Source organism: Oryctolagus cuniculus, chromosome 8 (assembly GCF_051225735.1).
Source record: "Oryctolagus cuniculus isolate XC-2025 breed Fujian yellow rabbit chromosome 8, ASM5122573v1, whole genome shotgun sequence".
Taxonomy (NCBI): Eukaryota; Metazoa; Chordata; class Mammalia; order Lagomorpha; family Leporidae; genus Oryctolagus; species Oryctolagus cuniculus.
Window position 1 is genome coordinate 84,746,604 of NC_142874.1, and position 26,672 is coordinate 84,773,275.

Here is a 26,672-nt window from a genome sequence, read left to right on the forward strand (position 1 = left end):
AGGACTCTGTCTGGGTCTCCCAGGTGGGTAGCAGGGGCCAGCTCCTGGGCCATCATGTACTGTCTCCCAGTCATTCGTAGGAAGCCGCGTTAGAAGGCGAGGTTGGCACTTAGTCCTAGGCACTCCGTGTGTGATGCGGGCTACACCAGAACGCTCACCCTTGCATGCCACTTTTTAAGTGACAAGTCGGGAGAAGTTAGAGGAAACCACTTTTTCATTCAATCTGAAGGTGTTCCTTGAAGTAAGTTTTACACCAACCACCCGAGGAGGACCTAAATTAAATGCAACCCTGCGCACAGGATTCGCACCACGATTAGCACGTGGGCGGCATTTCAGGGGCGAGAACAACAAGCTGTGCTTCGTGAAAAGCCTTGAGCCGCGGACGTCGTTCTGCGATTTTCAGCGATTCCTTCCCCAGATGAGCTCTACCTACGAAAGTCCGAGCTGAAACCCAGCAGCTGCCTCCAGTTTACTTCGGCCCAATGCCTTACGCAAGCAGCGCATTTAAAATAAGGCACCCGGTGAAAGACTCCCTGTGAAACAGCTACACACCAGGGAGTGGGGAGAGCGAACACCTGGGGCCGCGGAGCGGGCGCAGGTGACGTGAGGCCGCCTCGGGCGGCAACGCGCCTGGCCCGAGGGTCGGCCGCTCTCCGCGCGTCGGGGAAGATGAGCTCACGTCCCTAGCCCGGCCCCGGAGCCTGCAGGGAACGCTAACTCGGAGGGAAGCCCCGGCCGGGGTGCGACCGGAGCCGGGGGCTGCACGAGGCCCGAGCCGACTGGCTGGGGCGGGCACTGAGGGCGAGGGCGAGGGCGAGGGCGGAGCGCCAGCGAAGGGGCGGGGGCTGCGCGCCCCTGGATTCAGGAAGCGGAGCCGAAGCGGGCGTCTGGCTGTGTGCTCGGCCGCGATGAGCTCGGCACCGGGGCTCCGCGGGGCTCGCCTTGCAGGTAGGCGGGGGGCAGCGAGAGGACGCCGGGCAGGTGCGCGCGCGGTGCGCGGGCGGAGGCGGGACTCCAGGGACGCAGGCGGGGTTCCCGGAGCGGAGCCGGAGCTCGGCTCTTCTGGCTTGGCCGGACGGGTTCGAGAAGTGGCGGGGCCTGCAGGTAAGCGCTCTGGTCTGGTCCGGGCAGCTTCGGGTTTGGGTCCCGGAAAACACCTCGGGGCCCCGGGTAGCGGCGCCGGCGCTGGGGCGTGCCCCTGCCGTCTTTGTCCTCCGGCCGGGAGCTATTGGCTGGCGTCCGGCCTTTTAAACTTTAAATGATTGGTACTTCCCCCTGCTCCTGGCCATAAAAAGTTGACTTGTGGGGGTTTGAATCTCGTTTTGTTCGTGCACTCCTGCGTTAGAAAGTACACAGAAGTGGCTGGACCGGGTAATAACGGAAGTAAAGTTAGCCCGCGGCGTGCCTGGGCAGTGGCGGCTGGGTCCTGCCCAGCGAAGCCTGGAGGCGAAGGCCAGGCCTTGGTGGTCTCGCTCTCTGCTCCCTCTCGTCCCTCCCTCTCCCGGGTCTCCGGGAAGCCTGCCGCTGTCGGACAGCTTGGGTTAAAGCCACAGTAACTTTTCTCTACAAAATAATGAGCCGCCTAACGCGTACTTACGGACGTTTTTCTTGTCATTAATTACATTCCTGGCTAAGTGCAGAATTTTTTTTTGACAGGCAGAGTGGACAGTGAGAGAGACAGAGAGAAAGGTCTTCCTTTTGCCGTTGGTTCACCCTCCAATGGCCGCCATGGCCGGCGCGCTGCGGCCGGCGCACCGCACTGATCCGATGGCAGGAGCCAGGTGCCTCCTCCTGGTCTCCCATGGGGTGCAGGGCCCAAGCACCTGGGCCATCCTCCACTGCACTCCCGGGCCACAGCAGAGAGCTGGCCTGGAAGAGGGGCAACCGGGACAGAATCCGGCGCCCCGACCGGGACTAGAACTCGGTGTGCCGGCGCTGCAGATGGAGGATTAGCCTGGTGAGCCGCGGTGCCGGCCTAAGTGCAGAAACTTTAAGTCTGGGCTTTTTTCTTTTCTTTTCTTTCTTTAATAAAGGGAGTGCTAACGCTAACAGGTGGTCACAGAGCGCCTTTATTTCAGAGCTTTTGATTCCTGGCAGCACAAAGGAGGCTTTGCTGCAAGGGCAAGTTGTGAGAGTCATCCCGGCGGTTCAGGCGGTGGCCGTCGCCAGCTTTTCCCATCTAGCGGCGGGAGGTGGGAAGCTGGGCAGGGTCCCTGCCGCCGGGCGGTGCTTTCTGCCTATTCCTTTGCTCGCCTGCCCCCTTCCATTCTCCCCTTTCCAGTGCGTGGTCTAAGTCTGACGTGGTTACCCAGTGCAGGTTATTAAACAGAGCGTCCCTAGGGGCTGTGGGTCGAATTTCAGAGAAATTGCAGTGGCTGAAGATGGTGCCAGTGGAATGACCGAAGTTTCGAGAACCGAGCATGGAGTTTAGAAGGATAGCAGGCCTGGCCATGATGCAAGGGTGTGTGCTGCAGACTTTGGAGTTCATGCACCACCCGGCTTTTGATACCAGCTCTACAGCCCTGACCTTGGCCAACAGCCTGACCCACTTTATCCCTGCTTCTGGACTGTGCAGCTGAGTGAGATACGTTTTCCGAAGCGCAGGCCGTCTGCAAATGCTAGTTGGTAGGATTAGCTGAAGGAAATACCAAATTAGGTGAGGTGAGAAAGGAATGATTGTTGTAGTGAAGATACAGCTGATTGTAAGAAGGTGATGGGTACGTTCTAGTGGAATGGAAAAGTGAGAAGAGCCCACGAATCCTGCTTGGCGAGTGCAGCTCAGGAGGCAGGGACAGAGGCCGTGATGCAGGGCAGGCGTGTAGCCTGGTGGTTAAGACAGTGTCTGGGACTTCTGATTTCATGTCAGCCTGGCTTGAGGCCCAGCCCTGCTTCTGATTCCAGCACCAGCTAATGAGCACCCAGGTGGCTTGTTTTGTTTGGTAAGATGATCCTTGCTGACCTAAGAACTGAGACAAAATGCAGAGATGTATTTATAAGATGCCTGGGATCCATAGTGGGAAAAAAAAATTACTAATAACCAATTGGCGCACACACACACACCCCCATCGTCCTTAATATCTTTATGCTGTGAAATTGTTTAAGCACAGAATCAGCCTAGCACCCTTTGGGTTGTGAGTCATCTAGTGAGACTGTAAACTCCAAAAACAAAGACTAACCACATCGGCTGCTTGGTTGTCTTTTGTTGTAAAGTGTGTAGGTGATAGCAAAACAAAATATTTTTAAAGGAAAGAAAAATGTCTTCTCTTAGTCCCTAATTTTTTTTTCCCTGTGGTTTTAGCGAATTCCCCGTCACAACATTGGGCAACTGCAGAAGAAACCAATCTTGCACAAGAACTGAATAGGATTTTAGAAGTGGTCTCAACACTTACAGTAGTACCTGCATTTGGCAGTGGTCGTGACCCAATCCTTCCACCCTCAGACGGGCAGGCAGTTCCCGGCGCACAGCCATTGCTTTTTTAATTTTTTTTTTTTTGACAGAGTGGATAGTGAGAGACAGAGAGAAAGGTCTTCCTTTTTTTTTTTTTTTTGCCGTTGGTTCACCCTCCAATGGCCGCCACGGCTGGTGCGCTGCGGCCGGCGCACCGCGCTGATCCTGATCTGAAGCCAGGAGCCAGGTGCATCTCCTGGTCTCCCATGGGATGCAGGGCCCAAGCACTTGGGCCATCCTCCACTGCACTCCCGGGCCATAGCAGAGAGCTACCCTGGAAGAGGGGCAACCGGGACAGAATCCGGCGCCCCGAGCGGGACTAGAACCCGGTGTGCCGGCGCCGCTAGCTGGAGAATTAGCCTATTGAGCCGGACCATTGCTTTTTAACTGTCTGTTTTCCCTTAAGCAGCTAGCTTGTCTTTTTTGTATATTGTGTAGGGTATTATGACTTCTGCCAAGCGTTCTTGCACTTTGGGTGAGTCAAGAGTACGTAAGGTTGCGTTATAACATAACCTGTTGTTGCAGACCTGTCCAGGCAGCTGGTGGGAGTTCTCCTGTGTTCTGTTTGGTCAGTCTCCGTGTGACTGCGCCGTGTGTCTCTGAAGTAGGACTCCCAGCTGTGGAATAACCCCCTTCAGAGTTTGTTAGGTTCTGTGTGATGAAGTGTTTACAGTCTTACTTCCCTTAAGTTCCCTGTGGATGTCATCATTGTCCACTGAGCAAATATGTGTACTTCCACAGGTATATAACATTGGATACAAATTAGTATGAAAGATTTTAAAAAATATATAGAAGGTTAGAGTACAACAGGATTAGAACCAAGGTTTCTGGAGCTCAGTTTCTCTCTATATCCATAGCATTAAAAATAGCAGCAAAAATCTTTTTAAACTCCCTTACTAAGATTGCCAAATCCTTTAGTTTTGAAATTGAATTTTTTTAAAGATTTATTTTATTTATTTGAAAGGCAGAGAAGAGAATGAAAGAGATCTTCCTTCTGGTCACTCCCTAAATGGCCACAGCAGCCAGGGCTGGGCCAGGTGGAAGCCAGGAGCTCCATTGAGGTCTCCACGTGAGTGGCGGGCGCCCGCCCAGGTACTTGGACCATCTTCTGCTTTCTCAGGCGTATTAGCAGGGAACTTAGCTCAAAAGTGGAGCAGCCCGGACTCCTGCGAGGCTGGTGTTGCAAGCAGCAGCTTAACCCACTGTGCTACCACACCAGCACCCCAAAATTGAATGTGGTTTTAAGCACTTCTTCTCCAGCAGCTACTTACAACTAGCTCACTTCTAAGTCCATAGATCTTGATTAAGCTGAGGGCAGGATTTGAGATCACTTAGACGCACATCTTACAATTGCAACAGCTGGAAAACATTGTGAAGCTCCTTTGGAGAATGAAAAGAGCTTTAAAGACCCAATCAGAGGGGCCTAGCAGGTGTGGCTTAACAGGGTAAGTGGCCACCTACGGTGCTGGCGTCCCACATGGGTGTGGGTTTAAGTCTTGGCTGCTCTATTTCCAACCCAGCTCCCTGCTAATACGCCTGGGAAAGACTAGAAGATGGCCCAAGTCCTTGGGTCCTTGCACCCACATGGGAGATCCAGATAAGCTTTAGACTGGCCCAGCCCTGGCCATTTGGGGAGTGACCCAGTGGATGGAAGCTACCTCTCTCTCTGTAACTCTTTTAAATAAATTAATTAATTTTTAAAAAGACCCAATCAAGAGTACGTGTCCTGGGGCAGGCACTCGCCACAGTAGTTCATTCACCGCGACACTTAGAAGAGTGCTAGTGCACGTCCCAACTCTTCCGTTTCTGATCCAGCTTCCTGCTAGTGCACACTCAGGAGGCGCAGTGGAAGATGCTTGACTGCTGGGGCCCCTGCCATGCATGTGGGAGACCCAGATGAGTTCCAGGCTCCTGGTTTTGGCCTGGCTCAGGCCTGGCTGTTGTGGCCACTGGGGAAGTGAACCAGCTGATGGAGGATCAGTCTGCATCTCTGTCTCTCGCTCTCTCTCATTTCCTGTCTTTTCATTTAAAATGAAAAGAGACATGTCCAGTGCTTTCCGTCTCAGGGAGCTGAATTAGTTTCATGGCCTGTATGGGGCGCAGCTTCAGCCAGGTACACTTTGAACCACCCTGGGCTCAGCAGCCACTGTGGTGCAGGAGCTGGAGGAGGAGAGCTGCTGGTCTCTGGTGTTCTGCCACCTTCTCCACCCAGGAAGAGACTGGGTGCTTGCCCAGCTGTGCAAGAGAGCCCTTGGGGCTGAAGAGGACGATTGGTTTTCTGACATGTGGGTTGTGTTTGCTTGATTGAAATTATTCCATGACTTCCTGGTACAAGCTAAGGAGGTGAGGTTATCAAAAGGAGACAGGTCCTGGGCAGCTTTGGAAAATGGGAGGAGTGACACGCCTGTACTTTGTCCCCAGAGCCGTGTGTGAGGCAGGAAGTGCCTGGTTCCTGATCACCTAGGGCAGGGGTCAGACTATAAAGAGCCTCCTCACCTGCCACACAGCTGCCCTGAAAGAAGCCACTGGAGAGTGGGGCGGCCAAAAAGAGGTTGCTTTTGGCTCTCCAGTTTTGGTGCAGAAATCTGTTAATGTAGATTGTCACTCCTTCCTCCAAGATTGAGGCTGTCAATCTAGATTAGGTTTCAGGGTCTGTGTTTTAACACCTGCCCCAGGAATTCTGATGGAGAGCTTGAGGAAAAACCGACTTGGGCAGTTGGACAAGGAAATGCTGAAGGGGGCTTGAGCCAGATTCCCACCTCACCCTCACTTTTGGCACGTTTTTGTTTTTTTAAGGTTTATTTATGTATTTGAAAGGCAGAGATACAGAGAAAGAAGGAGAGAGAGTGAGAGAGAGAGATCTTTAATCCACTAGTACATTCCCCAGATGGCTGCAATGGCCTGGTATGGGCTAGGCTGGAGCCAGGAGCTTCTTCTGGGTCTCCCATGTGGGTGCAGTGGCAGAAGTACTTGGGCCATCTTCCACTGCTTTCCCAGGCACATTATCTGGGAGCTGGATTGGATGTGGAGCAGCCGGGACTTGAACCAACGCCCATATGGGATGCCGGCACCACAGGCAGAGGCTTAGTCTTTCATGGCACAGTGCTGGCTCCGTGTATTTTTTTTCCAGGAGAAAATGAGGTTAGAACACCCAGGTGTTTGGGGGGGGGGGTGTGGCGCACACATCCTTTTTGGCTGGAAGGTGCAGGGTAGGAGTCTGCACATTAGTCATTCTTCCTTCAGAGACCCCGACCCAGGGAAGCATCTTTCTGGACTACATGTTACTGTTTATGCATTGCTTTCTCTCTCCCCACTAGGCTAGTGAATTTGTCAGGTAAGAATAGATTCATAATATAGGTCCTTTTTTCCCTCCCAGAAACCTTTTCTTTAAGCAATACAGACTTCATGCATTTCATAAATACAACTTTAGGAATATAGTGATTCTTTGCACTGTACCAACCCTTACACCATTACTCCCACCCCTCTTCCTCCTCCCTCTCCTATTCCCATTCTTATTTTTCACTAAATCTACTTTCAATAAATTTTATACACATACCGCTAACTTTATACTAAATAAGGAGTTCAACAAATTGTGTGAAAAAAAGTAATAAACCTGTCCCTCAATAGTCAAGACAAGGGCTGTTCAAAGTCATTGCATCTCAAAGTATTAATTTCGCTTCTATAGATTATCTTTTAGGTGCTCTATTAGATCAGGGAGAACATGGGGTATTTGTCCTTTTGGGACTGGATTATTTCACTAAGTATTATGTTTTCCAGTTTCATCATTTTGTTGCAAATGACAAGATTTCATTTTTTTTACTGATGTGTTCATGGCATACATATCCCATAATTTCTTTGTCCTGTCTTCAGTTGACAGGCATTTGAGTTGATTCCATGTCTTAGCTATTGTGAATTGAGCTGCAGTTAACCTGGGGGTACAGATAACTCTTTCATATGCTGATTTCATTTCCCTTGGGTAGATTCCCAGGAGTGGGATGGCTGGGTCTTATGAAGGGCTATTTTCAGATTTCTGAGGTATTTCCATACTGTCTTCCACAGTAGCTGTACCATTTTACCTCCCCACCAACCATGGATTAGGGTACCTCCCCACCTACCCCCAACATCATCAGCATTTGTTGTTTGTTGATTCCTGTAGGAAAGCCATTCTAACAAGGCTGAGGTGAAACCTCATGGTGGTTTTGATTTGCATTTCTCTGACAGCTAGTGATCCTGAGCATTTTTCATGTGTTTGTTACCCATTTGGATTTCTTCTTTTGAAAAATGCCTGTGTAAGTCTTTTGCCCACTTTTTAACTGGGTTAAGAATTTTTGTTTTGTTGTTGGGTTTCTTGATCTCTTAATCCTTTATCAGTTGCATAGTTTGCAAATAATTTCTCCCATTCTGTTGGTTGCTTTTCACTTTCCTGAGTGTTTCCTTTGCAGTGCAGAAGCTTCTCAATTTGATGTAATCCCATTTGTCAGTTTTGGCTTTGATTGCCTGCACCTCCGGGGTCTCTTCCAAGAACTCTTTGCCTATGCCAGTGTTGTACAGATTTTCTCCAATATTCTCTAATAATTTGAAGGTATCAGGTAGCAGATTTAAGTCTTAAATCACTTTGAATGGATTTTTGTGAAAGTTGTAAGGTAGGTGTCTTGCTTCATACTTCTGCATGTGGAGATTCAGTTTTCCCAGCGTCGTTTGTTGAAGAGACTGTCCTTGTTCCAGGGATTGATTTTAGTTTCTTTGTCAAAAGTAAGCTGGTTGTAGATGTGTGAGTTTATTTCTGGTGTTTCTGTTCTGTTCCATTGGTCTATCCAACTGTTTTTGTACCAGTACCATGCTGTTTTGATTCTAACTGTCCTGTAGTATGTCTTGAAATCTGGTATTGTGATGTCTCTGGCTATATTTTTGTTGTATAAGATTGCTTTAGCTATTCAGGGTCTCCTGTGTCTCCATATGAATTTCAACATCATTTTTTCTATAGAAATATATCTGTGAAGAATGTCCTTGGTATTTTGATTGTCACCACATTGAATCTGTAAATTGCTTCAGTAATATGGACATTTTGATAATATTGATTCTTCCAATCCATGAACATGGAAGATTTTTCCATTTTTTTGTGTCTTCTTTTTCTTTAATGTTTTGTAATTCTCATTGTACAGATCTTTGACATCCTTGGTTAAATTTATTCAAGGTTTTTTTTTTTTTTTTTTTTTTTTTTTTTTTTTAGCTATTGTAAATGGGATTGATCTTAGAAGTTCTTTCTTAGCCATGGCATTGTCTGTATATCCAAAGTGGTTGATTTCTGTGTATTGACTTTGTATCCTGCTAGTTTACCAAACTCTTCTATGAGTTCCAATAGTCTCTTAGTGGAGTCTTTTGGATCCCCAATATATATAGAATCATGTCACCTGCCAATAGGAATAGTTTGACTTCCTCTTTCCCAATTTGTATCCCTTTGATTTTTTTCTTGCCTAATGGTTCTGGCTAAGACTTCCAGGACTGTGTTGAATAACAATGGTGAGAGTGGGCATCCTTGTTTGGTTTCAGATCTCAGTGGGAATGCTTACAGCTTTTCCCCATTCAATATGATGCTGGCTGTGAGTTGTCATAAATTGCCTTGATTGTGTTGAGGAATGTTCCTTTTATACCCAATTTGTTTAAAGTTTTCATCATGAAAGGGTGTGGTATTTTGTCAAATGCTTTCTCTGCATCTGTTGAGATAAGAGTGTTTTTTGTTTTTCAGTTTGTTAAAGTGATATCTCACATTGATTGATTTGGGAATGTTGAACCATTCAAACATGTTCTGCCTAAGAAAGTAATTTCATGGTTTTTTGTTTTTTTTTGTTTGTTTGTTTTTTGTTTGTTTGTTTTTGACAGAGTTAGACAGATCTTCCTTCCGTTGGTTCACCCACAAATGGCCACCACAGCTGGTGCCAGGAGCCGATCCGTAGCCAGGAGCCAGGTGCTTCCTGCTGGTCTCCCATGTGGGTACAGGGGCCCAAGCACTTGGGCCATCCTCCACTGCTTTCCTGGGCCACAGAAGAGAGCTGGACTGGAAGAGGAGCAACCGGGACTAGAACCCGGCACCCATATGGGATGCCAGCGCCACAGGCGGAGGATTAGCCAAGTGAGCCACGGCGCCGGCCCGTAATTTCATGTTTCATTCGAGCTCCATAATCACAGATCGGTTACCCATAATCACAGATCGGTTACCCTTACTTTGCAATGAATACATTCATGTAATATTTTATCCATGTCTAAGATCATTTGTTTTGCAGATAGGAGTTGAGGTTGAGAAAGCCTTGAGCTGTTAGTATAGAGTTCATTTATTACTGAGCAGTTCCCTTTCATTCCGAGGGTCTTAGTGTTTGGAAGTCAGAAGTTGGGTGGGAACTCATGTGTTTACCTTAAGTCAAAAAGTTAACAAAAATCAACTTTGTTTTTAATAGGTGGGAAGCAAAACATGACAGAAACAGATGCCTTCTATAAAAGGTAAAAATGTGCTTTTTCTATAACAGAGGTCTCTTCCTTTGTTGGTAGTGATCATACTGTAGAATTCAGAGCAAGAATCTGATGTGGCAGCTAGACGGTAGAACTCAGTAGGTCAAGTTGGAGCATTTGGGGAGTTGATTGTGGATTGGCAGGTTAGTAGCAGTCCCTGGTTATCAAAGGGCTTAGAGTAATGTTCAAAATACTTAACTAATTGGTATGGTCTGGGTGTAGACCAAGAAAGAGCGCGGTCCTGAGCTAGGTTGTTGTCCTTGGTTGCAGGATGCTAGGGATCAGAGGAAAAGACATAGCTGTGGAAGAGGGGGAGGGAAAGCGCATGGGTGCCACTTACCATTTGGTCCAGAAATATTTCAGGACTTTGCTTACCAGCATGGGCCTTGCCAGTGCACACCAGTGGAGTATCAGCCGGGCTTGGAGGAGCTCATTATTGGATATAACTGGAAGCACTTGTTGGTTAAACTTTTCATTGACAGGGAAGTGTTTGATCCGGCAGAAGAGTACAAAATGGACCACAGGCGGAGAGGAATTGCTTTAATCTTCAATCATGAGAGGTTCTTCTGGCACTTAATGCTGCCAGAGAGGCGGGGCACTAATGCAGACCGAGACAGTCTTGCACGCAGGTAATTGGTTTGTCTGCATGTCAAGATGAGATGCCCAAGGGATAGGAGAATTACTTGTCATAACTTGCTTGCACTGCTAACAATTCAAGAGTTTCAATTTGATCCAGCGTCACTTAAGAAGTGTCTATATTCTTTACCTTGTTCTAATAAACGCAACAAGTGTTGCCTCGTTACTAATTCATTTGCATAGTAGACAGGAATATTTAAATCAAACTCGCTGTTATTTTGATTAAATCTTTTCTTGTTGTGGGGGATCAAGGATTGTCATATTTGATTTCTTTTTCCATAAAGAAAAAATAAATTTATGTCATAAAAATATTCATAGATTCCTCACAGGTGACGGAATTCAACAACATTGGAAATCTCATAAGCTAATATTCAATTTAATATATCCCCAGGTTTTCAGATCTAGGATTCGAAGTGAAATGCTTTAACGATCTTAAAGCAGAAGAACTACTACTCAAAATTCATGAGGGTAGGTAGTTTTGTTGTCAAATAGTTCATCTTCCTCTGATGGGATTGCATTCTTTATCCTATCTGTAAAAACAGGTACAAATTATCTGGCAAAAAGATTTTTTTTAAATTTGAGAGGCAGAGTTACAGAGGGAGACACACAAACAGAACCACAAACACATACAGAGTGGGGTCAGGGAGGGGGAGAGAGGGCCTCTATCTGATGGCTTACACCCCAAATGCTGCAACAGCTGAGGCTGGGCCAGGCCAGAGTTAGCAGCCTGGAGCTCTGTCTGGGTTTCCCACATGAGTACGGATGCCCAAGAACCTGGACTGATCTCTGCGGCCTTCCCAGATGCATTAGCAGGGCGCTGTCTTATAAGTGGAGCAGCCAGGACTCCGACTGACTGCCCATATGGGATGCTGCCAGAGCAGGCAGCAGCTTTACCCACTGCACCACAGCCCTGATGCCCCTCCCCCAAAAAATGAAATGTTAATATATCAAATACAGCATGGGTTATAGGTTTGGGTTGAAATATTACCAGAATTAGAGAACATTGTAAAGAATTATGCCTCCAAAGTTTGTATCTAGTGTACAATTTGTTGTAGTCTGCTACTCTAGAAAGGAATGAAATGACTTAGCATTTGGTATAAAAGTTTGAAATGCAAATACTACAGATGCTGGGCAGAATAACTGACTCGTACCCCATTTTTTTCCATTGGCTTCAAAACAGTGTTGATTTATCTACATTATCTCTTAATTTCTATAATTTCACTATGCAGTAGTAGTCCAGTTATCATATAACTTAGAATCACTGCGTTCCTCAGGTTTTCAATTCACCTGCCAGTGGACCAAGACAATAGTTGTCATTCTTTTAAACTTTCTTCAGAGAGGTTTTTTTTTTTTTTTTTTTTTTGACAGGCAGAGTGGACAGTGAGAGAGAGAGAGAGGTCTTCCTTTTGCCGTTGGTTCACCCTCCAGTGGCCACCACGGCCGGCGCGCTGCAGCTGGCACACCACGCTGATCTGAAGCCAGGAGCTTCTCCTGGTCTCCCATGGGGTGCAGGGCCCAAGCACTTGGGCCATCCTCCGCTGCACTCCCGGGCCACAGCAGAGAGCTGGCCTGGAAGAGGGGCAACCGGGACAGAATCCAGCGCCCCGACTGGGACTAGAACCCGGTGTGCCGTGCCGCAAGGCGGAGGATTAGCCTAGTAAGCCGCGGCGCCGGTCCTTCAGAGAGCTTCTTTAAATTGCAGATCATTTCAACTGGCTGCACACCAGGTTTTCTCCATGGCTTATAAGCTTCGGAGGACGTCAGAATCCCGTCTTAGTGCTCTTTCAGATGCTCCCAGTACTGTGGACATGCAGGGCCAACGAGGCCCTCGCTGGAGGTGTGACAGCATGTGGGGAGTGCTGGCACAGTATTTCTAGCTCTTTCCAGACTGCTCTAAGAAGGTCTACTTATTCAAGGAAACTTTTAATCTACTGTCAAAGTAACTTGGATTGTAAAGGAACAAGCCCCTCCCCGTGGTGATGTTTTCTAGATCATTATTCTGTATCATGGAAAAGCTAATGAAATTCGTCCAAGCTCTCTTACTCTGAACTTTTTTTAAAAATCATACAAAATGGTATACATTACTCTGTTTGATTAAAGTTGTGTTTCATTACAGATATATTTTTTTTTTTATTTTTTGACAGGCAGGCAGGCAGAGAGTGAGTATAGACTGAGAGAGAGGCAGAGAGAAAGGTCTTCCTTCCGTTGGTTCACTCCTTAATGGCCGCCATGGCTGGCGCTGCACCCATCCGAAGCCAGGAGCCGGGTTCTTCCTCCTGGTCTCCCATGAGGTGCAGGGCCCAAGCACTTGGGCCATCCTCCACTGCACTCCCGGGCTATAGCAGAGAGCTGGACTGGAAGAGGAGCAACCAGGACTAGAACCTGGGGTGCCGGCACCACAGGTGGAGGATTAGCCAAGTGAGCCACGGCACCGACAAATACAGATATATTTATTAAAGAATAACAAATTTTCTTCTCACGATCACATAAATGTTTCTTTAGTATTAGAAGATGTACGTTTTATATGTGGCTAACAAGCATCTTCATTTCTGTATGCACTTCTGGGGCCTTTACAGTGTCAACCTCTAGCCACTTAGATGCTGACTGCTTCCTGTGTGTCTTCCTGAGCCATGGTGAAGGCAATCACATTTATGCTTATGATGCCAAGATTGAAATCCAGACATTAACCGGCTTGTTCAAAGGAGACAAATGTCAAAGCCTGGTTGGAAAACCCAAGATATTTATCATTCAGGTAAGACTGATGTTATTATCTTACTTTAAAACCCATGGTCCTGTACATGCGATTATAAACATCTAAAAGCCAGTTTCAAGGTAACTTTGGTTCATTGCTTTGAAAGGCAGAGCTAGAAAGAGGGAAGGACGCCGAGATCTTCCATCTGCTGCTTCATTCCCCAAGTGCTCACAGTAGCCAGGTCTGGGCCAGGCTGAAGCCAGGAACCAGGAGCTGCCACATGGGTAGCAGTGGCCCAAGTACTTGGGTCATCTTCCGCTGCCTTTCCCTGCACGTTAGTAGGAATCTGGATCAGAAGTGAGTACCAGGACTCGGACTGGTGCTCTGATGAGGAATGCATGCGATGCCAGCTCTCAGTTACTTTCTCCAGAAGTTGGGAAGGCTCTTTTTGGATCTTGGCCAGAGTTGCATTTTGAGCTGTTGGTAATAAATGTTAATACTGTATCCTTATTTCATAGAACAGTATTTGGACTGACATTTGAAGTGACTCACGCAGTAACTGATGTGCTGCTCCTCGGCCAAGGCTGGGACCCCTATGAGAGGCATCTGCTGATTGAACAGGCAGCCTGCTTAGAGCGGTAGAGCATATGAAAGATCGTAGGGAAGAGAGTTCTAGGCCTAGCCCGCCTCATCTTCGTATTTCTGCTTGGACTCTGCCTTGCACATCTGCCATTGCCCTGTGCATAGGAGGACACCTGTCATATTGGCTTAGGGCCCCAGTGGACCTGCTTATCCTTATTAACCCTTTAAAGGCCCTGTCTCCAAATACAAATTTGAGGCGGTGAGCTAGGAGCCCAACCTAGAAATGAGGGGGAAGGAGAGCACAGGTGAGCCTGCAGGATTACGAACAACTACTGCGCCTCACTTTGAAGTGGAAGCGGAGTGGGGAAGGCGTAGTGACAGCTGTCATCTCAAGCCAGCAGAGGCATTTTTGACTCTTCATGGTGTGTGGCAGCAGCCAGCAAGCAAATCCCCACCTGGAAATGTTCTGATAAAATAGAAAGTTTATTTACTTTTTTTTGTTTTTAAAGATTTACTTATTTGAAAGGCAGAGTTACACAGAGAGAGAGAGGTCTTCCATCCAGTGGTTCACTCCCCAGTTGGCCGCAACGGCCGGAGCTGTGCCAATCCGAAGCCAGGAGCCAGGAACTTCTTCCTAAGTGGGTGCAGGGCCCCAAGGACCTGGGCCATCCTCTACTGCTTTCCCAGGCCATAGCAGAGAGCTGGATTGGAAGAGGAGCAGCCAGGACTAGAACCGGTGCCCATATGGGATGCCGGTGCTTCAGGCCAGGGCATTAGCCCACTGCGCCACAGCACCAGCCCCCACTTTGTGTTTATTAACTAAAAATTTAGGTAAGTAAACAACTGTGTCAGCTCAAGTGCCCTCTTAACCTGAAATTTTTAAAGATTTCTTTATTTGAATGAATTATGGACAGAGAGGGAGATAGAGAAAGATCATCCCATTGCTGGTTTACTCCCCAGATGGCTGCAACAGCCAGGTTTGGGCCAGGCTAAAGCCGGGAGCCAGGAGCTTCATCCCAGTCTCCTATGTGAGAGTAGTGCTTGGGCCATCTGCTGCTGCTGTCACAGGCCGTTAGCAGGGAGCTGTGTCAGAAATGGAGCAGTTGGGGGCCCACGCTGTGGTATAGCAGGTAAAGCCGTCGCCTGCAGTGCTGGCATCCCTCATGGGCACCGGTTCGAGTCTCAGCTGCTCTACTTCCTATGCAGCTCTCTGCTTATGGCCTGGGACAGCAGTAGAAGATGGCCCAGGTCCTTGGGCTCCTGCATCAACAGAGGAGACGTGGGATAAGCTCCTGGCTTCAGATTGGCACAGCTCCAGCCGTTGCAACCATTTTTGGAGTAAACCAGCAGATGAAAGACCTCTCTTTCTCTCTCTCTGCTTCTCCTCTCTCTGTGTAACTCTGACTTTCAAATAAATAAATAAATCTTTTAAAAAAAAGCAGCTGGGACCTGAACTGGCTCCCATATGGGATACCAGTGGCCCTGCAACTCCACGACGCCGGCTCCGAACGTAGCTGTGGCTTCTGTTACTCTCCACAGCTAGGCGGGCCGAGTTTTACATTCCCTGGAACCCTCAAGCACTGAGAAGAAACCAGTGGGCGAAGAAGGTGGTCTCACTCCTCCTTGTCTTGCAGGCCTGTCGGGGAAACAAGCACGACGTGCCAGTCATCCCTCTGGACACGGTGGATCACAAGACGGGCAGGCAGGACGCCAACATGACGGAGGTGGACGCAGCCTCGGTCTACACGCTGCCTGCCGGAGCGGACTTCCTCATGTGTTACTCTGTGGCCGAAGGTGGGTTGGTGCTTCACGTGCACACGGTGCTGGCGCTCGGCCAGGGCCCTGTAGGGTCACCTCAGAGTACGTCAGGTCTTTGTGCTGGGACATGGAAATTCGATCCTCAGGCTCACAGAAGTCGAAAGGGTTTCCTGAATCACATGGCACAGTGAGAGATGAAAGAGTGAAATGCCTTCAGGAAAGTCATTCCTGACTTCCGTTGAACGAAGCAACAAGGCACGTCGTAGTGGCTGTCAGTGGCTGGTTTTCCGTTACTGATGGTGGTAATATTCATGCAATGCTTTGTTGAACGATAATTTTTTTAAAGATTTATTTATTTGAAAGGCAGAGTTACAGAGGCAGAGGCAGAGAGAGGTCTTCATCTGCTTATTCACTCCCCAAATGGCTGCCACGGTCAGAGCTGGGCCAGGCCGAAGCCAGGAGCTTCCCCCAGGTCTCCCACGTGGGTGCAGGGGCCCAAGGACTTCGGCCATCTTCCACTGCTTTCCCAGGCCATAGCAGAGAGCTGGATTGGAAGTGGAGCAGCTGAGACTAGAACCGGCGCCCACATGGGATGCCGGCACAGCAGGTGGAGGCTTTACCCACTAAGCCACAGCGCTGGCCCTCAACAATAATTTGGTAATAGTTGCTCTTTGTTTTTCTAGTAAATAATTTTGTGTTAAAAACTTTAACATCTCATACTTGTACATTTTTATGCAGCAGAGTATAGTAATTCTACACACATATATGGCGTAAGCTGATCAAATCGGGCGATTTGCATTTTCCTTGCCTTTCATTTATGTCTGAAGCTTCCCAGCTGCTGTCTCCCAGTTCTTCATATGGTATAGAACACATGGCTGGGACCTGTGGTCGCCCCACTGTGCTGTGCAGCACTGGAACTGAACCCGAGGTCCTCAGAAAAGTTCATGGAAACAGATTGTCTTTCAATTTCCTTTCCACAAAATTTATGAGGCCCCCTCATATTATGTCTGGGTTTTGGTACCTGCTCCTCCTCCTCATAGCCTCCCCTCCCCCAACGCTTTCCAGCTCCTAGGATATTTCCTTTTTTTTTTCCCCCCTCTTTGGTAACTTCCACATACTACAGAGAAGATATGACACTTTGTATTTCTGTGTCTGGCTTGTTTCACTTAATGTAATGACCTCTCTGGATTCATCCATGTTACTGCAGATGTCAGATTTCATTGTAAAAAATGGCTGGGTAAGATGCCATTGTGTGTACATTCTACATTTTTTTATCCACTCAGTATCAGCGGACACCTCGAATGATTCTGAATCTTGTCTGTTGTGAACAGTGTTGCAAGGTTCATGGGCGCTCAGGCAGATCTATTAGTTTTTGAGAATACTCCATACTGTTCTCCATAATTGCTGTATTAATTTGCATTCCTACCATTAGTATATAAAGGTTTCTTTTTCTACATCCTCATTAACATTTCTTTTTTTTTATCTTTTTGTTAATGATTATTCTGACTGGAATGAGATGATATTGCATTATGGTTTTGATCTGCATTTTCCTGATGGCTAGTGATATTGAATACTTCTTCATATATTTGGCCATTCTTGTTTCTTTGAAATGTATGTTCATGTTTCTTCTATTTTTATATTATTAGTATTTGTCTTTTTTTAAAAGATTTATTTATTTGAAAGGCAGTTAGAGAGATAAGGAGAGAGACAGAGACACCTTTTATCTACTGGTTCACTCCCCAAGTGGCCGCCGGCCCAGGCTAAAGCCAGGAGATCATATATCTATATACACACACACACACACATATATTGAAGACCCCAAATAGAATTTAGAATTGATTTTTCTAGTTCTGTGAAGATTATCATTGGTATTTTGATGGAGATGGTGTTGAGTCTGTAAATTGCTTTGGATAGTATGGACATTTAAATAATAGGGACTGGACTATTAAGATATTGCCTGCCCGCATGGGAGACCAGGAGAAACCCTGGCTCCTGGCTTTGGATCAGCACAATGATATCTCTCCCTCTCCCCCTCTCCCCCTCTCCCCCTCTCCCCCTCCCTGTAAAAAAAGATATTGCCTGGGCTGCTTGTATCCCATATGAGAGTGCCTGAGACCAATCCTGACTTTGCTTCCGATTCCAACCTCCTGGTAATGTGCACAGGTCAGCATCAGGGAATGGGTCCCTGCCGCCTAGATGGGGAACCTGGATTGAATTCTGTGCTTTTGGCCTTGGCCTGGCCCAACCATGGCTGTTGCAAGCATGTGGGGAGTAAGCCAGTAGATGGAAGATCTATCTCTGTCTCTCAAATAAAAACAAATTAAAAATTTTAAAAATATTCTTCAGGGTGGGTATTTGGCACAATGGGTTAAGTGGCTGCTTGGAATGCCACATCCCATATTGGAGTGTTTGGTGTAAGTCGTAGCTCATTCGCTTCTGATCCCAGCTTCCTGCTAATGCACCTGGGAAGAGATAATGGCTGAAGTGCCTGTGTTTCTATCACCTATGTGGAAGACCCAGATGGAGTTCCTAGGTTTGGCCTGGTCCAGCCCTGGGTGTTGTGGACGTCTGGGGAGTAAACCAGTGGATGGAAGCATATACTGACATTCTACCTTTCAAATAAAAATAAATCAGTATTTAAAAATACCATTCTTCCAATCCATGAACATAGGAGATCTTCATGGGATTTTTTGTGTCACTTCTATAATTTCTTTCATTGGTGGTTTGTAATCGTCATTGCATAGGTCTTTCACATCCTAGGTTAAATTCATTCCAAGGTGTATTATTTTTTAAAATAGCTGTTGCACTTAATTTCTTTCTCAGCATGTTTGTTATTGGTGTATGCTACTGATTTTTGTGTCTTGATTTTATATCTTGCAACTTAATTCTTTTATCAGGTCTTCAGGCAGGGTCTTTGAATTTTTCTATATATATAATCATGTTATCTGTAAAGAGATAATTTGACTTCCTCCTTTCCTATTTGTATGCCTTTTGATTCTTTCTCTTGCATAATTGTTCTGGCTAAAATGTTCAGTGCTATAGTTAACAGAAGTGCGGAGAGAGCGTCTGAAAGAAATGTTTTCCACTTTTCCCTATTCGATAGGATGTTGGCCATGAGTTTGTCATAAATACCTTTTTTTTATGTTGAGGGATGTTCTTCCTATACCCAACTTGTTTTGGGTTTTTACCATGAATGGATGTTGAATTTTTTATTGAATCTTTTTCTGCATCTATTGTGATGATCACAGGGTTTTTCTTCTTCATCCTGTGATGTGGTTTGTAACTTACGGATCTGCATATCGCTATGGGTGGAATAGGAGATGCCTCTGTTCAGCTGTCTTCCTCATGCAGACAGTTAAATCCACAGATCCTAAGTCAGTGGTGTTAGGAAGTTGGAAACTTAATCCAGGCATCATGTTTATGAGGGGCAGTCGCAGGTCACGGGGGGCATGCCATTTTTTTAAAAAAGATTTATTTATTTGAAAGGCAGAGTTACACAGAGAGAGGAGAGGCAGAGAGAGAGAGAGGTTGGTCTTCCATCTGATGGTTCACTCCCCAGTTGGCCGCAACAGCCGGAGCTGCGCCAATCCGAATCCAGGAGCCTGGAGCCAGGAACCTCCTCCGGGTCTCCCACACAGGTGCAGGGGCCCAAGGACTTGGGCCATCTTCTACTGCTTCCCACAGCAGAAAGCTGGATCGGAAGTGGAGCAGACGGGACTAGAACCAGCGCCTATACGGGATGCCAGCACTTCAGGCCAGGGCGTTAACCCGCTGTACCACAGTGCCGGCCCCAGAGGGGGGCATTCCATTTGAAGGCAGTTCTCCCGAGAGGGCTGGTTGAAGAAGCCTGGGCTGGGCCCAGTCATTCTCCCTTTGCTTCCTGGCTTACCATATGATCCTTCCTCTGTTTGCACTCTGTGCTTCCCCTCTTGCCACGTCATGTTCTATGGGGCCTTGGGACTCTGCCTACAAGAATGCTATCTCCAGATGCCAGACCAGTTGGGGCTGCCAGATCATGAACTGTGAACCACAGAAACAAGTGAGCTGAAAAAGGCTTCCTTCCTTCCTAAGTAGTTTGTTAGGTATTTCACTATAGTAAGGAAAAGCTAACTAATACACACATACATACATGTTGAACCATCACTGCATCCCTGGGGTAAATGCCACTTGACTGTAGATCAGCTTTTTGATACGCTATTGAATTTGATTTGCTAGTATTTTGAATTTTTGCATATGTGTTTATCAGGGATATTGGTCTTTAGTTTTAGAATCTAGTAATGCTGGCCTAGGATGAGTTTAGAAGGGTTCCCTGTTAATTTTTTGGAATAATTTGAGAATTGTCATTAGTTCTTCCTTAACGATTTGGTAGAATTCAGTAATGATGCCATCTAGTCCTGGACTTTTCTTTGTTGGAGGCTTTTTTGTTATTAATCAAATCTCATTACTGGCCTGTTCTGCTGGCCTTCTGTATCATTGTGGTTCAATTTTGTTAAATATTATGTCCAGAAATCTATCCATTTCCTGTAGGTTCTATAATTTGACATAATTATTCATAATAGTCCTTAACGATCCTTTATATATCTGTGGTACAGTTTTAATACCTTTTCAGCTTTGACTTTGCATCTTCTGTCTAGGCCAAAGTTTATTGATTTTTATTTATGTTTGTATTGGTCTTTTTAAAGTCTGTTTCATTTATTTTTAAATTTATTTTCATTTTATTTGAAAGGCAGACAGAGATCTTCCATCCACTGGTTCACTTTCCAGATGCCTGCAACAGCCAAAACTAGGCTGGGCCAGGCAGAAGTCAGGAATCCCATCCTGCTCTCCCATGTGGGTGGCAGGAACTCAAGGAGTTGAGCCATCTCCTGCCTCCCAGGTTGCACATTAGGAGGAAGCTGGATCAGAAGTGCAGGTGGGATTCTAACCAGGCACTCTTGATGTGGGATGTGGACATCCAAGCAGTGTCTTCACCACTAAGCCAAATGGCCTGCCCTGATGTTTCATTAATTTTTTTTCCCTTCTACTAAATTTGGCTTTGCTTTGTTCTTTTGTAGGTCCTTGAGATGCATCAGTCATTTATTTGGTATCCTTCTGTTTTTTTTTTTTTTTTTTTTTTTTAATGTAGATGCGTATTACTAAAAACTTGGCTTCTTTATTACTGCTTCTATAGCACACTGCTCAACCACAAAGATAAACAGAACAGACCAAAAGATATTCAGAACAAATGGGGAATTTTTTAAAATAACAAGATTAAATCTTTATTGATCAATAATAACCTCAATTAAGAGACAGACTAGCTGAATAGATTGATTACTGTTTTTATTGTACCCAGTAAGTTTTGGTAAATTGTGTCCATTTTCCTTCTTTTTGAGGAATTTCATTTCTTTTTCTTCAGTGATCAAGTGTTTAGTCCGAAGCAGGTTGTTCAGTATCCATATATTTGTATAATTCCTCGTTTTATTCTAGTTAAAGATTTATTTATTTGAAAGTCAGAGTAACAGAGAGAGAGAAGGGGAAGCGGGGAGAAGTTTTCCATCCACTGGTTCACTCCCCAATTAGCTGCAATGGCCGGTGCTGTGCTGACCCAAAGCCAGGAGCCAGGAGCTTCCTCTGGGTCTCCCACACAGTACAGGGGTCCAAGGATTTGAGCAATCTTCTGCTGCTTTCCCAGGCCATAGCGGAGAACTGGATCAGAAGTGGAGCAGCTGGGACTTGAACCTGCACCCGTATGGGATGCTGGCACTGCAAACGGTAGCTTTTACCCGCTATGCCACAGTGCTGGCCCCTTTACTTTGTTTTGATCAGAATATATAGATGGTGGGATTTCAATTTTTTTTAATTTGTTAGGACTTGTTTCGTGGTTTAATAGTCTATCCTAGAGAACATTCCATGTGCTGATGAAGACTCTGTATTCTACAGCTGTTGGCTGAAATGTTCTGTAAATATCTATTAGGACCATTTGATCTATAGTATAGCTTAACTCTGATGTCCCGATACTGACTTTTTGTTAGGATGATCTGTCCATTGATGAAAGTGAGCTGCTGCAATCCCCCACTGTTACTGTGACGGAGCTTTATCCCTCCCGTAGACCTCATTTGTTCTATAAAACTGGGTGCAGTGTCAGTAGGGGCATATACATTTACAATCACTATCTTTTGGATTGATCCTTTATCATTATGTAATGACCCCTCTTTGTCTCTCTTTATACTTCTTGTATTAAAGTCTATTTTATAAGGATGCTTATTCCTGCTCCCTTTTAGTTTGGTTACATGGAATATCTTTTTCCATTCATTCACTCTCAGTCTGTCTCTTTACTGATTTTCTTCTTATAGGCAGCATATGGTAGGGTCTTGGTTTTTGTTTTTTGTTTGTTTGTTTTTTTTTTTTTTTTCCAATCCATTCAGCCAGTCTGTGAGGAATTTAGTACAGTTACAGTCAAGGTTATGATTGATCAGTAAGGACAGTCTTGTTATTTTTAAAAACTCCTGTTTGTTCCTTTGGTCTGTTCTTCTGTTTCTTTGTGGATGAGCAGTGTGCTGTTGCTGTGGTTTGGTCCTCTTGCCTGTCTGCTGTTCCACTGGGCCGTCTGCTTCCTCATGTTTCATGGTGGTAGCTATTTCTGTGGGGGATTCCCTTTAACACTTTCGTAAGGCTGCTCTGGTGGTGATGAATTTCCTCTTTGGTTTTTCTTGGGAAATTTTCATTTCTGTGTTTATGATGCATAACTTTGGGTATAGTACTTGGCTGGCAATTTTTTTTTCTCTCAGAACTTTTTTTAAGATTTATTTGAAAAGCAGAGTTACAGAGAGGCAGAGGCAGAGAGAGGTCTTCCATCCACTGGTTCACTCCCCCGATGCCGCAATGGCTGGAGCTGTGCCTATCCAGAGCCAGGAGCCAGGAGCTTCTTTCAGGTCTCCTGTGCAGGTGCAGGGGCCTAAGGACTTGGGCCATCTTCTGCTTGCTTTCTTTTTTTTTTTTTTTTTTTTTTTTTTAAGATTTATTTCATTTATTTGACAGGCAGGGTTAGAGAGGTCTTCCATCTTCTGGTTCACTCCCCAGATGACCACCACAGTTGGAGCTGCACCAATCCAAAGCCAGGAGCCAGGAGCTTCTTCCAGGTCTCCCACGTGGGTGCAGGGGCCCATTCTGCTATCCCAGGCCACAGCAGAGAGCTGGATGGGAAGAGGAGCAGCCAGGACTAGAACCAGCACCCGTATGGGATGCCGGCGATTCAGGCCAGGGCATTAACCTGCTGCACCACAGTGCCGGCCTCCATCTTCTGCTTTCTCAGGCCATAGCAGAGAGCTGGATCGGAAGTGGAGCAGCCAGGACTCAATTCGGCATTCATATGGGATTTCAGTGGTGCAGGCGGTGGCTTTACCTGCTTACACCACAGTGTCAGTCCCTGTAATATATTTTTGTTCTATAAATGTCATCTTACCTGGAAGATTGCTGCTGTTTAGTCTTTTGGGGACCATATTAAATGAGATGTAGGGTTTTTCTCTTAGAAAAAAGTTTTTTAAAGATCTGTTGATTTGAAAGCCAGAGTTAGAGAGGTCTTCATCTTCTGGTTCATTCCTCATATGGCCACAATGGCCAGGGCTGGGCTAGGCTGAAGCCAAGAGCCAGGAGCTTCTTCAGGTCTCTCACATGAATGCCAGGAGCCCAAACACTTGGGCCATCTTCCGTTGCATTTCCCAGATCATTAGCAGGGAGATGGACTGGAGGTGGAGCGGCTGGGACTTGAACGGCTGGTGTCGTACCTATGCCCACAGCTGGCAGCTTTACCCACTATGCCGGCCCCTCTTGGAAATGTTTGAATTCTCTACTTGTGTTGTACTTTTGAGAATTTGATTGTAAAGTGTCATGATGCTCTCTTCTGGTCATGTCTGTCTGGCACCCTGTGGGTCTTCTGTACTTAGATGTGCTTATCTTTCTCAAGCTAGGGGAAGTTTTCAGCTATTCTTTCTTTGAAGAGGTTTTCTATTCCTTTACTCCTCACTTCTCTTTCAGAAATCCCCCAAATAGAAATATTTGTTCATGTAGTCTTGTTGTTCCGACAGATGTTTCAAAGACCCGTCTTCAAATTCACATTCTTTATTCTGCTTGACCTAATATGCTGATTTGTAGTTGTATTTTTATTGACGGAGTTCTTCATTTTCAAAATTTCTCTTGCATTGTTTTCTGGAATTTGTTCAACTATCTCTCTGAACATCCTTATCATTCTTCCTCAGACATTTTATCATTCTCCTTTTCTCTGCAATCTTTTACTAAAGCATTAGTGGTTGGGGTAATCCTATTACCTGGCAGCTGTTTACAGGTGACAACTTGTTTGCCAGATGTGCAAAGAATGGCTTTTGTGGTAAAAGGCTTTTCCTTGAAGATGTGTAGTTCCAGCTGGTGTTATGTAGTCCCCGTGTCTTCTGCTGTAATTGATGGCAGCGGCAGTGGGTGTGTTCTGCATTCTGCTCAGTCCCAGCATGGGTGGCCTGGGTCTCTTGGTGCCCCAACAAGCAAGGCCAGGACTTTAAGGTCATAGGAGCACCTGCCCAATGTCAGAGGGGCCACTCTGGTTCCTGCAGTGGCAGGAGTGGGCAGGGCCACAATATTGCCAGCCCCACCTTTGGTAGGTCTGCATGGGCAGCTCCAGGTTTCTATGCGCATGTCTAACTTTCCTTCCAGGCAGTTAGTTACTCTTTGTGTTGTGCTGCCTAGGGCTGTGGGAGGAATGGCGTGAGCAGCCCTGTGGCCACCTACGACTCCGGTGCTAGACCCCATCTGAAGCCCCACAGCCCACCAAGTCCAGTGCAGCAAGAGGGTTGGGCCAAGGCCCACGTTGCTGTGAGCTGCCTGCTGTGGAGGTGGACTTGGGGCCTGAGACTGTTCTACCCAGCTACAGATGATGCCAGCTGGGATGTAAGTCCACCTGACTTGGGGCCATGGGTCTCCACTTGGCACTTGAGCAGGTCCACAGGCTCTGTTTACTGCAGGCACTGGCTTGGGGACAGGTGCCATTGGGATCAGCTCAGTTTTGGGTTTTACCAGGCCAGCACGGATTCTGAAGATGCAGTTCTGTGCTCAGCCACTCCTTAGCAGTTGGAGTCTTGCTCCACTGTCTTCCAGAGATGGGGACAGGGGGTAGAAGAGGGAGTTCCTTGGCCACCCATTCTGACAGTCAGATGGGTCATACCTGGCTGTTAAGTTCACTAGGCCCAGGGAAGTCTTGAGAATTCACACCAGGTCCCCACAGGCTGGCAGTGATGCAGGAGCAGTGAGTACTGGCCTGGGGATGAGGTCTTTGAGCTTTATTTGGTGCTGAATCTTAATATTGCAGATCTGGAACTGCACTTCAAGGCAAAAACCCTAAGCTCACCTTCCTGCCCTGCTCCCTATCAGCTAGAGCCTTGCTCCCCTGGCTGTTGGAGCCTGAGGCAGAGATAATAAAGACGGTTCGCTAAGGAGGGTTCAAAGGCTCTGTCTGCAGGCCTGGTGCAGGGGCGGTGGGGTCCTACCTGGCACTGGGTTTCACCATACCAGGCCTGGTGCTGTTTCAAGTCCAAGGTCTGGACTTAATTTCCTGTTCCTGCCCAGGTAGGCAGTGAAGTCTCTCTCTAGAGTGACCTCCCTGGAACTGGGAGAGGGGTAAGGTGAGCACCTCTTTCCCTGCAGCCTTCTTCAACTTGTCTTTTATTAATTAATAAACTAAAACCAGGCACGGTGGTATCCTACCAACTTCCCTTAGTTCTTGTGAAGGTGGCTTAGTGTACGAACAGCTGTTCAGATTGGTGTCTCTGGGGAGATGGTTGCTGGAGCCTCTTACTCAGCCATCATCTTGCTCAGCCTCCCCACGCAACCTCTTTCACTTAATTCCTGTCTCTCAGTCACTGGCTGCCATCTTGGGGATTTCTTGGGAAATTATATAGAACTAGTGCCATTTATGTAAAACCATAGAATTAATATAAAGTATGGATGCATCTCAATCATTTTCAAGGCTTTTGGAAAACTTCTGTAGTTCTGTTTGAAAGCCAGGAAACTTCTGACCTTTTTTCCCTCCTTCACATCTTTCTTAGGATATTATTCTCACCGAGAAACCGTGAATGGCTCATGGTACATTCAAGATTTGTGTGAGATGTTGGGAAAATACGGCTCCTCCTTAGAGTTCACAGAACTCCTCACACTGGTGAACAGGAAAGTTTCTCAGCGCCGAGTGGACTTTTGCAAAGACCCCAGTGCAATCGGAAAGAAACAGGTTCCCTGCTTTGCATCGATGCTAACTAAAAAGCTGCATTTCTTTCCAAAAGCTAACAAATAGGGACTATCTTGTCTTATGATGTGTTCAAATGTTTCCTTTCTTAGATATGTCACCAGCAATTTAAAATGTTTTAAGGTTTAATGTTCAACAGAAAACTTTATTTAAATAGCCCATGGTGGACATGGTATAAGGCTTTGATAAGCATTTGGAATATTTAATCTTTTTAGTAAACTTCAATGTTACCCAAACCGTGTTTTTAAAACCTGAGAATCGATCATTGTTATTCCCTGAAAAAAACTGAAATTCATATTTTATTAAATTTTTGTAATTCCCATTTCTGTAATTTGTAGAATTGTTTTACTTGGTCATAATAGCTGATTATCACATTTTGTATATGACTTTAACTGCCACTTAAAAATAAACAGCCTTTAATGAACTGACATTCTGATGATGAAATATAAAATAATTCTCAGCCACTGTAGGCTGAACACCTGCAAAGTCTTACTGTCAGCATCTTCTGTGTTAAGTTACTGGAGGGTACTTCAGAAAGTTATTGGAATATGTCTATTATGAAAAAACTATGCGTGGATCTCAATTTTTTGTACCAAAAATGAACATTTCATTTTCCACAAGCTTTCTGATATACCTTCATACACTGACGATACCCAGTCACGTGAAGGTTTATTGTTATTACCATGACACATAAAGGTTTGAATTGTTAATCATCTGCCAGAGGCTGAAGATGGGGAATGGTGGCTTTGGTAACTAAAATTTGTGAGTTGGTCATTCAAAAGCAACAC

General features: G+C 46.1%; 1 protein-coding gene across 6 annotated transcripts; it reads left to right on the plus strand.

Moving 5' to 3' along the window:
* On the plus strand, positions 1 to 26,312 carry CASP6 (caspase 6). Of its 6 annotated transcripts, XM_070047760.2 has the most exons (8): positions 864 to 948; positions 9,329 to 9,578; positions 9,901 to 9,943; positions 10,435 to 10,581; positions 10,980 to 11,056; positions 13,165 to 13,340; positions 15,497 to 15,656; positions 25,691 to 26,312. In XM_070047760.2, exons 3-8 carry the CDS (start codon positions 9,915 to 9,917, stop codon positions 25,930 to 25,932), a joined length of 831 nt encoding a protein of 276 aa, XP_069903861.1. In that variant the 5' UTR covers positions 864 to 948; positions 9,329 to 9,578; positions 9,901 to 9,914; the 3' UTR covers positions 25,933 to 26,312. The 6 variants fall into 6 exon arrangements, with proteins under 6 accessions (XP_089159083.1, XP_089159082.1, XP_069903861.1 ...); XM_089302957.1 differs by lacking the exons at positions 864 to 948; positions 9,329 to 9,578 and adding an exon at positions 1 to 23; XM_089302956.1 differs by lacking the exons at positions 864 to 948; positions 9,329 to 9,578 and adding an exon at positions 380 to 598.
* Positions 26,313 to 26,672: the final 360 nt, after the last annotated feature.

What these genes read in the sequence shown, in the direction of transcription:
- CASP6 (XM_070047761.2), top strand. Translation starts at nt 909, where the DNA reads ATGAGCTCGGCACCGGGGCTCCGCGGGGCTCGCCTTGCAGGTAGGCGG. An exon ending in ACTACTCAAAATTCATGAGG is followed by an intron (nt 11,057 to 13,164) that starts GTAGGTAGTTTT and finishes GGGCCTTTACAG; the next exon opens with TGTCAACCTCTAGCCACTTA. An exon ending in CCAAGATATTTATCATTCAG is followed by an intron (nt 13,341 to 15,496) that starts GTAAGACTGATG and finishes CTTGTCTTGCAG; the next exon opens with GCCTGTCGGGGAAACAAGCA.